The 10,625-nt window shown below is 40.2% G+C and overlaps 1 protein-coding gene and 1 long non-coding RNA gene across 2 annotated transcripts; both read left to right on the top strand.

The window, feature by feature from the left end:
* The first annotated feature begins 3,196 nt into the window (after window positions 1–3,196).
* On the top strand, window positions 3,197–3,798 carry LOC309502276. The gene is made up of 3 exons (XR_014207221.1): window positions 3,197–3,332; window positions 3,425–3,575; window positions 3,670–3,798. It is a non-coding gene; the product is annotated as an uncharacterized lncRNA (long non-coding RNA).
* A 3,598-nt stretch (window positions 3,799–7,396) lies between these two features.
* LOC309502469 (uncharacterized protein) lies at window positions 7,397–9,379 on the top strand. Its single transcript, XM_082174839.1, has 7 exons — window positions 7,397–7,528; window positions 7,621–7,680; window positions 7,804–7,940; window positions 8,024–8,161; window positions 8,540–8,694; window positions 9,016–9,133; window positions 9,247–9,379. The coding sequence occupies exons 4-7, from the start codon at window positions 8,111–8,113 to the stop codon at window positions 9,352–9,354; spliced, it is 432 nt and encodes a 143-aa protein (XP_082030965.1). The 5' UTR covers window positions 7,397–7,528; window positions 7,621–7,680; window positions 7,804–7,940; window positions 8,024–8,110; the 3' UTR covers window positions 9,355–9,379.
* The last annotated feature ends 1,246 nt before the right edge of the window (window positions 9,380–10,625 follow it).

Raw genomic sequence — 10,625 nt, forward strand, 5'->3', positions numbered from 1 at the left:
GCTTTGACAGCCGTTATTTCCTCGTTCCCAAGAAGGACGGAGCCCTCAGACCTATATTAGATCTGAGATATTTGAACAAAGCTCTCATGAGACGGCCGTTCAAAATGCTCACAACCACACAAATCCTAGCGCAAATTCGCCCGAGGGACTGGTTTATTTCTCTCGATCTGAAAGACGCATACTTTCAGATTCAGATTATACCCCGTCACAGGCCATTCTTGAGATTCGCCTTCGACGGTCAGGTATATCAATACACCGTCCTCCCGTTCGGCCTGTCATTGGCACCCCGTACATTCACGAAGTGCATGGACTCGGCCCTCGCTCCCCTGAGAACACAGGGCATGCGAATTTTGAACTATTTGGACGACTGGCTGATACTGGCGCAGTCAGAGGAAGAACTCATATCCCACAGACTAGCACTCTCAGCCATCTGAAAAGCTTGGGTCTCTCTGTCAACTGGACCAAGAGCTCATTAACGCCCAGTCAGTCAATCTCTTTTTTGGGAATAGAACTGGACTCGGTGGCTATGACGGCCAGACTGTCGACACAGCGCGCGCGCCGTATTCGACATCTCGCCGCGTCTTTTCAGAAAGGCAGGTGTTTCCCCCTGAAAACATTTCAGATGATGTTGGGCCACATGGCTTCAGCTGCAGCGGTGCTTCAGCTGGGCTTACTGCGCATGCGCCCGCTTCAGCGCTGGCTGGTCACCTGCCCGGTCACCTGAACGATGGCCCAGACAGACTGTCCAGAGATAATGTTCCCCCCGGGGAATGGTCTCTGCACCCCCAGACAGTCCAGCTTCTATGGCGCCTTTTCGGCAGAGTGGAAGTCGACCTCTTTGCGTCAGACGACAATGCCCACTGCCCGAAATTCTTCTCGAAGAGCGAGGATGCGCTGGCCCAAGCCTGGCCCAGCGTCCCGCTGTACGTTTTTCCCCCGATCTCGCTGGCAGACACAGCCCCATGGCCGATCCCGGTGAGAAGAGACCTTCTCTCTCAAGTCCGCAGTTCGATCTGGCATCCTCATCCAGAGCGCTGGCCTCTGCATGTGTGGATAATCAACGGATACCCGATGATTTGCCAAAAAAGGGTCGTGAACACAATCACGCAGTCTAGAGCCCCCTCTACGAGACGGCTCTATGCGTCAAAATGGTCTGTGTTTAACAAGTGGTGCACGGGGAAAAATCTAGACCCACAAACGTGTGGGGTTTCGTGGGTTCTGTGCTTCCTTCAAGAGCTGCTGGACGCGGGCAGGTCCCCCCTCCACGCTCAAAGTTTATGTTGCGACTATTGCAGCGTTCGCCGACTCGGCGCGCGGCCGCACATTAGGAAGGAATGAATTCATCATCCGCTTCCTCAGAGGAGCCAGGAGGATGAATCCCCCCCGGCCCCCCTCGGTTCCGATTTGGGATTTGTCTTTGGTCCTAGAGGCCCCGAAAGCTCATCCCTTCGAACCCTTAGACACTGTGGATCTGAAATACCTCACGTTCAAAACCATTTTTCTGATAGCTTTGTCTTCAGTAAACACGTGGGTGACTTATACGCGTTATCAGTTAACGCGGCGTGTCTCGAGTTCGGACCTAATGATTCAAAAGTCATTCTCAAACCGAGACATGGTTATGTCCCCAAAGTGATGGGCACTCCTTTCAGAGCGCAGGCATTTCTCTCTCAGCCCTACCGGCATCCGGCAGCGAGGTTGATAGTAACCTCCTCTGCCCTGTCAGGGCTCTGAGGAATTACGTCATGCGCTCCGCCGCTTTCAGGCGCTCGGAGCAGCTTTTCGTTTCGTTTGGAGGGCGCACCAAAGGTCTCGCCGCCTCGAAACACAGTCTGTCCAGATGGCTAGTAGACGCTATTGCGGCAGCTTATGCGTCTAAACACCTGCAGTGCCCTTTGGGCATCCGGGCTCATTCCACCAGAGGCATGGCCTCATCGTGGGCATGGTCCAGCGGGATTTCCATTCATGACATTTGTACAGCGGCAGGTTGGGCCTCCCCCTCTACATTTGTTAGGTTTTATAACCTGGAAGTTCCCGCCCTGCAGGCTAAACTTCTATCAGTCTAAGTCGTGTGTATGCCCTGCCCAGACTATTGTGCGCGGGCTACTTACTCGATTTAGCTCTCCTGGTTGAGCTGCACCAGAAAGGGTTGTGTCAGTATCTGTATAGACCGGCCGAGCCGCTCTACACCCCCTAATGTGTGCTTATGAACATGTGCTGGCCCACTCTGTCGGCCACCTGTTTCCCACTGATCAGTGTTCCCCGGGCTTCCCCTGGGACTCATGTAGTGGATGCTAGGTGCGCACGGCGTTGACAAGGGGTTCCCGTAGCGTAAGCTAACTTACGCAATACGAGAGAACCTCTCGTAAGAGAACGTAATCGGTTACTAACGTAACCTCGGTTCTCTCTATAAGAGGGAATGAGTATTGCGTAACCCGCCGTGCTCGCGCCACAAGCTCATTTCGCTTCAGTCGACGAAAACCAGGGTATCAGCCTCCGAGCCTTCCTTTTATACGCTAAGCCACCCCCATTCTGGCGGGCTGTGACGCGTGAGGGCGCGTGCACCCTCATTGGGCGTGACGTCACGCCAGGCTCACTGGTAGGCTGCTGCAGTTGCCGCGGAGCAGCCAATGAGCGCGCTAGATAGCCTGCTCTAGGTCTGCTAGCTGCTGCACTGCGTTGACAATGAATAAAAATTAAGGATAATTTTTTGGCTTCATATCTCGAGAAAATATGACTTTACCCGTAGCGTAAGCTAACTTACGCAATACTCGTTCCCTCTTCTAGAGAGAACCGAGGTTACGTTAGTAACCGATTACGTTTTAACTATTTTGAATGATTTTGGACTGAAACGTTATTACATATTGACAATTGGGAATAATGTTTTATACTATGATAGGTGTCTCTTTCAAGATGCTTGTATCGTATATTATTGTTAATATAGTCTTTATAATAGAATTATTGAAGACTCACTTAAAGAGCACATATAATGTAACGTCAGGCTATGCTATGGTAAGAATCTGTTATCACATTATGTTTTTTAGGCCTTCTGTTTTGTGTGCATTATGGCAGACCAGACCATAATTACTCCAGGTAAGAATTACCATAGAATATGCTATTTCAAGTTCAAAAGTTTCTTCAAATGCACCATGTTCTCTCTAGTCCTTCTTTACAGATTACCTTACTAAATCTTTTGCCACACAATGGCTCCCTGATTGTTTTAATGTACTGAACATTTCAAAAACCCATGTGTCTGGCTTCATCACCAACAAAGCTGACCTCAACACTGTGCTAGAATGCCACAAGAGAGAAACTCTGACGTCTTTCATTGCTTGGTAAGGATGAGAATAAGAGATGTTTTGGTTGCTTTTAGAGAACTGAAGATTATTACAATTTCTTGTCTTTAAGTGCTTGCTTTTATTTGTAGGTCTGATGATAAAAGAAAGAAAGAAAAGGGGCCGCATCGTCTGGTTTGGCAGGTGGAAGATTTTTCTGAGGATGTACCTCTTGCTGTCACAAACAGAGTAATTCATTGCTGTCAGCATGGAAATCCACGAAAGAATTGCAAAACTCAGGAGGTAAGATTCAGGGGATATCTTTTTTCATTTAGGGTAACTAATGCACAATTTTCAAAAGCATACTTTTCTGTTAACACTTTTGCATATATTTCAGCTCTTTTCAGAGGATGAGCATATATATTCCGGCAAAAGGAAGAGAATGTACATTCAAACGACCAAAAAAGTTGGCTGCACAGCCAAACTTTTTATTAGGTATATTAGAAGGTAAGCTACATTGCTTCTGTACAATAGTGTTGGGAAACTTATATTTCAATAGCCAAATTGCATTTGTCTAGAAATATTTTAAAACGCAAAAAATACATATTCTGTATTAAGTTAACAACTTTTTTTTTAACCTACTGATGGTTTTATTCTATAATTCGTTACATTTATATAGCGCTTTTTCTGAAACCTCAAAGCGCTTTACATAGAAGGGGGGAATCTCCTCAACCACCACCAATGTGCAGCATCCACTTGGATGATGCGATGGCAGCCATATTGCGCCAGAACGCTCACCACACACCAGCTTACTGGTGGAGAGGAGACAGTGATGAAGCCAATCAGTATATGGGGATGATTAGGAGGCCATGATGGACAGAGGCCAAGGGGCAAATTTGGCCAGGATGCCGGGGTTACACCCCTACTCTTTTTCGAAGGACATCCTGGGATTTTTAATGACCACAGAGAGTCAGGACCTCGGTTTAACGTCTCATCCGAAGGACGAGACGTATATTTAATGTATAACCTGAAAATAAATGCATTGAATTCAAATTTATTTTGGGATGCCAACAAATATACAAACAAAGGTTAGTCAACAGGAAGAGGCTAAGTTGACTAATGACTTAAATGAATAACTACTAGTTGACTAGAAATATCTTTAGTCGGGGCAGCCCTACAATATATGTATGTATTTTATAAATATAATTTCCAAGTGGGTTTACAGAGAATATTCTCTTATAAAATACATCAAACCATTAGAATTTTTTGTTCGTTTAGCAACTCTTTCAATCAATTATATTCTTACAAAGCATTTATTTTTTTATTTTTTTTATTCGACAAATTCAGCATTGAGAAAGGAGCTTCAAAAGTGAGAAAACAAGTCGTCATGGACACTCTGAAAGCAGCTCTACAGAAAAATGAAGCAGAGTCATCTGAAATAATTCACATCATCTTACCATTTGAGACAGAACACCAACACCACACCAACACCACAAGATTTCGGCAGAAAGTGGATACACAAGAAATATCCACCCTCTTGTGAAGAAAAAAATTCAAGAGTTATGTGTCATTGGGAATTACATCTGTGCCTTTCCTTAAAAAAGTGCTTCGGCAGTTTGTGAACACTGAACTCTCAGTTTCGGATTGCGTCCTCCCAAAGTCACATGATCTTTCCAACTTTCCAACTAGCCATACCATTCAAAACCATTTGCATAGTAGCAGGAAGGTACTCTGGTCTTGATCAGCTTAATTTGGAAATAAAGCTGAATAAATGGAAAGAAGATGATCCTGCTGCACATTTTTACTTCAGAAAATGCTCAGAGGCCCAAATCATAGATGATAAATCCCAAATGGTGATGGTGTGAATAGTGAAGAAAAGGAGTCCACCATGCAGAACACATTTTTGTTTGTACATCAGTCCCAAGAACAGCAGAGACTTCTTAAACGGTATGGAGACATGGTTTTCCTGGATGCCACATACAGAACAACAAAATATGCCTTGCCACTTTTTTTTGTTGTTGTCAGGACAAATGTTGGCTACAAACCTGTTGCAGAGTTCATTTGTGAGAATGAGTCCACCATGGCGATCTCTGAGGCCTTGTCTTTAATAAAAAAATGGAATGATGCCTGGAATCCAAATTATTTCATGACTGATTATTGTGAACAAGAATACCAGGCACTTCAATTGGTCTTCCCAAATACTCACAAATACCTGTGTTCTTTCCATCGAGAGCCAGCCTGGATTCGCTGGACAAGGGAAAGTAAGTATTCTTCTCTCTCTCTCAAAATGTATGTGGTGATGGACCAGGAATGTCTAGCCCTACATGTTTTTTTGTTGTTGTTTTTTTACAGTTGTCTTATTAAACCTTTTTTCCCTACGATCAAATCAGTATCATAACTCAGTTTTTTTTTTTTCATTTAACTCAGACAATTTAATATGAGTAATCATTTTGTTTTCCATGCTGCTAAGTTCAGATTTCACTGTTTGGGCACTGCAATAATACAGAAATCAAATCTCAGCTCATTTCAAATGTGTCTACATTAAGAATTATATGTAATTGCCCCACACACAATTAGTATTTTAATTAACATTGCAGTAATTGATATTAAACAAAATATTAGGGGAAATGATAAACAATTATATTTGTTATAATCGTTAAGTTTTTTCCCTATAACTTCAGCTGCTATATGTTGAGGAACTTTGCCTACAAATAAATGTTTATTATTAGAGAAATAATATGAAAAAAAAGTAATGTTAGTTTATTGAACTTGACAAAGCTAGAAATTACATGTGTGTTAAATAGTAATAGTTGTAACATTTTGAAGAAATTACTAATTGGGCATTGAAATGCACCTGTTGCAGGCAAGAACCATCTATCTGATCAAGATCGCAGTGAACTTCTTGGCCTCCTTCGTAGTGTAGCTTCTGCACATGATAGAGAAACATGTGAGGCAGAAACAAGTAAGCTCAGGGACAGTGTCTTGTATAAGAGTAATACAGAAGTTCGAAACTATGTTGAGAAAAGCTGGCTCAATATTAAAGAGGTAGGGGTTACAACAGTGCCACCTTGAGAATAATTTTTTTTTATGTTTTGTTTCATTGTTTATAATTAATTGTAATGCATTTATGTACATTGACAGTAAAGGGAGATCAGAAAGTAATTTTTTTTTACTTTGTGTTAAATTACTTTTTTCTTATTTTCAGAGGTGGTGCAGACGATTTTCTCCACATGGATTTAATGTGTCTGTAACCACAAACAATGGCACTGAAGCAATGAACAACTCATTGAAGAGCTTTTATCTGAAGATTTCGGGTACTAAAACAGTATCATCTTTGGTTGAAATAATAGTTACTGAGTTCATCCCTGAGCAGCTCGTCTAATACGCTAAACTTAATTACATGTACAGCAGTGAACACAAGGTCTACAGTGCTAATGTTCCTGAGTTCCTCTGGGACCGTCCAAGAACCTTTGTGCAACATTGCCTGAAAAACCTAGAGGCAGCTTGTTGTTATACCTCCCAACAAGTTCAAGAGCAGAGTAAGGGACTTTATAAAGTCCAGAGTGAGCAATCATGTGAATGGTACTCTGTGGATCTCGGAGACAAAGACCGTTTTCCGTCATGTGAATGCAGATCTTTTAAGTCCACTTTTTTACCCTGCAAGCATTTTTTTGCTGTTTTCAAACACACTGACAGCTCATGGTACTCATTGTGTCCAGATTACATCAGCAGTCCATATGTCACTCTTGACACGGATGTTGTGTCAAGTCAGAAAAATTTGAAGGTGAAAGAAGTGATTGACAAGGACGATACTGTCTGCGCCAATAGCCTCGTGGGCACCACACCGACATGTAATGACAAACACAAAACTGAACATCCTGTTGCCATAGACTGTCATGACATTCAGTGTACGAAGACAGACACAGAGGCAAATGGAGTTTCCACTGCACAGTGTGCCCTGCGAGAGAAATTAAAAATTCTCCAGGATCTATCATACATATGTGTGGATCATGAGTTGTTGCTAAACTGCTAAATTATTATTATTATTATTATATGTGTGGATCATGAGTTGTTGCTAAACGCAACTGCAGTCATTCATGAAATTACAGGAAAGATGAAATTCTTTGTCCCAAAAGAAGACTCACTACCTCTTCTAAGTAAGCAAGATGACAAGCTGAAACTGCGTGTACTTTCAACCCGGAAAAGAAAAGGAAAGGTGAAAGGCAAAAAAAGTAGAATTGAGAAAAGAAACAGTGGTAAGGTTACTATGGGAAGGACTGCTGTCTGCATCCATGTTAACATGCATCATTCAATGCAATTTTTTTTTTTTATGTTGTACGTGACACAGGGGACCAGTCTGGTTTTTTGAAGAACTTGTTGACAGACTTTGCTGCAATAGATTTGCCAGGTGAGTAGTATGTTAAAGTTATAAATTTAATATACTGCAGCTATATTGATGTAAATTGTTTAGGTGTGTTATTGCAATTTACAATTGCAATTTTGAAATTTAAAATATGATATTATTTGACAGAGGCTGAGACATTTCTGGCAGAGCTGAGCAAGCATGAGATTGAGGTAGACAGTGGAGTTAGATTGTCCGTCTGTGGACAGGTGTTAGAGAGCAGTGATTTTGAATCTCTGAAACATCCTCACTGGTTAAATGATAAGGTAGAATTAAGTATCATGATAGGTCAAAAGGAAAGAATAAGGTTGAAATCTTCAAAACTAAGTTTCTTTACTGTTTGTCACAGGTGATAAATGCATACTTGGACACGTTGACGCTCGAAAACAACATCGAAACAAACACTGGCTACCGCTGTTTCAATATTTCTACATACATGCCTGTGCTCTGGGAACGTGACAGATTTGATGCCTGGCTGTTTGAAAAGGTGATTATGACTAGTGTAAATCTTGCAATATTTACATTTTGCTATGTTGAAGGGATAATTCACCCAAAAATTTAAATTGTAATTTACTCACCCTTATTTTCTTCTAAACCTGTTTGAGTATCTTTCTTTTGTTGGGCACAAAATATGATATTTTTAATAATGTTGATATCTACTGACGGTAGTCAGTGACTTTTTTTTTTTTTTTTTTTTTTACTATGGAAGTCAACGGCTACCATCAACTGTCTGGTTATCAACATTCTTCAAAATATATTTTGTGTTTAGCAGAAGAAAGAAATGTATACAGGTTTGAAACAACATAAGGGTGAGTAAAGATGACAGATTTTTCATTTTTGGGGGAATTATCCCCCGTTCCTTAAGATGGCGTTCTCCCGAATGAAGTGGATTTTCCTTCCAATCCATGTGAGGGGCAATCACTGGATACTTCTGGTAGCAGATGTTCCAAATATGGAAGTATCAGTACTGGACTCATTTTTAGGAAACAATGTCACATATGTGTATGTTGATATGTGGAGGTAAGATAAAGGATTTTTACAAATTGAGTAATGTTACTGTACATGTTTTTTTAATCATAGTGTAGTGTCATACTGTACATATTTTCACTCCAACAGAACTAAGTTCTGCTTGCTTATCGGCCATCATATTGATCTTCATATTTTTTGCAAAAAAACTAATTTGAACTAAAACTTCATTTACACACTCTGGGGACATCAGAGACTTATTTAACATCTCCTAAAAAGGGGCATAATAGGTCCCCTTTAAGTTGAACTAGGCCACATTAGAAATACTCATTTTTACCTTGTAAATAATTGAATGTATTCCACTTATTTACTCAGGAAGTATATGGCTGTGAGGTACACAAAGACGAAAGAATTGGGAGGATTCTGGAGAAATGGTGGTCTCTGCTCTGCGTCACAAAAAGATGGAAACAATTGTGGAGCCTTTGTACTACTGGTAAGGCATTACAAAGCTTCATAGCCAGAGCTTTTCTTTTTGTAAGATTTTTTTTTTAATATATAAATGACTCCTTTTATGTGACATTCAATATTTTAAATGTATCTGTCCAGAATGCTCTTGCCCTGACCAGAGGTATCAGTCCCGGCCTGACACAACGCCATGCAGTGGAAATGAGGAAGTTTGTGTGCCACAAACTCAAGCAAAATGTGTTATGCTAATATTTGTACTCTTCTTTCCCCGAGTGCTTTTTCCCTTAAATATGTTGGTTCCCTTGCATATTGTAAATAAATAGTTTGTGTGCAATTCAGTTCAGACCTGTATATATGTTTATACATAATTTATATTATATATACCGGTAAATATAAATATTTTATAAATAACACTTTTCTTAAATATATGCATGTGTGTGTGTTTATATATACAAAATAATTATACACAGTGCACATATTATTTTGGATGCGATTATTTATTGCCCAGCACAATTTTTTTTTAAACCGTATATTTTATTATTTATTTATTTATTTATTGTAAACATATTTTTCCCTTAAATATGTTGGTTCCCTTGCATATTGTAAATAAATCATTTGTTTGCAATTCAGTTAAAAAATGCGTCCTTGCTTTGTACACCTAACCTGGGGCTCGTTCTTCGTACGTTGCTTATTACATCCGAGATCAAATGACACATCCAAGATGATTTCATCGTGCTAATCATGATCTGGCTAACTCGGTTCTTCGAACACACTTGCCGTATATGATTAGTATAGCTGGATTGAGTTATCAATTAGTTACACAGTTTTTCTCCTCAGCAGAGCAAGATAGTCGAAGTTTATTCGGAATTTTAATGTTTAATCAAAACGCCAGGGAACACCTCAAAGTCTGCAAAAGCCAGGAGAGAGGGCTGGCAAAAAGTAGCAGACAATTTAAATCCGTTAGAAGTGGCCATGTTAGATGTTTTTATCACTTATTAGCCTATATTTTTGTATTTTAATAATTGCATAATTACTTTGTTCATTGTAATGTCAGAGTCACCACACTTGAACATGGGAACAAATAAAAGTGAAGTACAAAAATATTCTACATAATGGTAATTTTTAGTTATATTATAGTCTCTTTTATAAAACGCACTGTTAAATAAATGGTTGGCTGTTTATAAAAGCAATCAAGAAAAAGATCTTAGTAGCCTACACTGTAAAATAATTGTTGCTGCATTAAATTAAGGCCGTATAGTCATTTCAACTGTTAAATCTTGAGTAATGATGAATTGCTTTGACTTGTGAAGTGAAAACTGATAAACTTATGTTAATGTAAAAATATTTTGCCATGAGTTATTGATCACATGTTTCCCCAGTGTAGTTCATTGTAATGACATTGTGTTTTCCTCTTTTGTGCACTTTTACATAATACACCAACACTTGTATGTTCCCAAGAAAGTGGTGGCTGAAATATGTGCAGTAGGCATAAGTGGACATTTTCTAACTTTCCAAAAGAA

This window comes from Leuciscus leuciscus, assembly GCF_965113295.1.
Source record: "Leuciscus leuciscus genome assembly, chromosome: 7".
Classification (NCBI taxonomy): Eukaryota; Metazoa; Chordata; class Actinopteri; order Cypriniformes; family Leuciscidae; genus Leuciscus; species Leuciscus leuciscus.

What these genes read in the sequence shown, in the direction of transcription:
- LOC309502469 (XM_082174839.1), top strand. Translation starts at nt 8,111, where the DNA reads ATGCCTGTGCTCTGGGAACGTGACAGATTTGATGCCTGGCTGTTTGAA. An exon ending in GTGTATGTTGATATGTGGAG is followed by an intron (nt 8,695 to 9,015) that starts GTAAGATAAAGG and finishes TTATTTACTCAG; the next exon opens with GAAGTATATGGCTGTGAGGT. An exon ending in GTGGAGCCTTTGTACTACTG is followed by an intron (nt 9,134 to 9,246) that starts GTAAGGCATTAC and finishes GTATCTGTCCAG; the next exon opens with AATGCTCTTGCCCTGACCAG.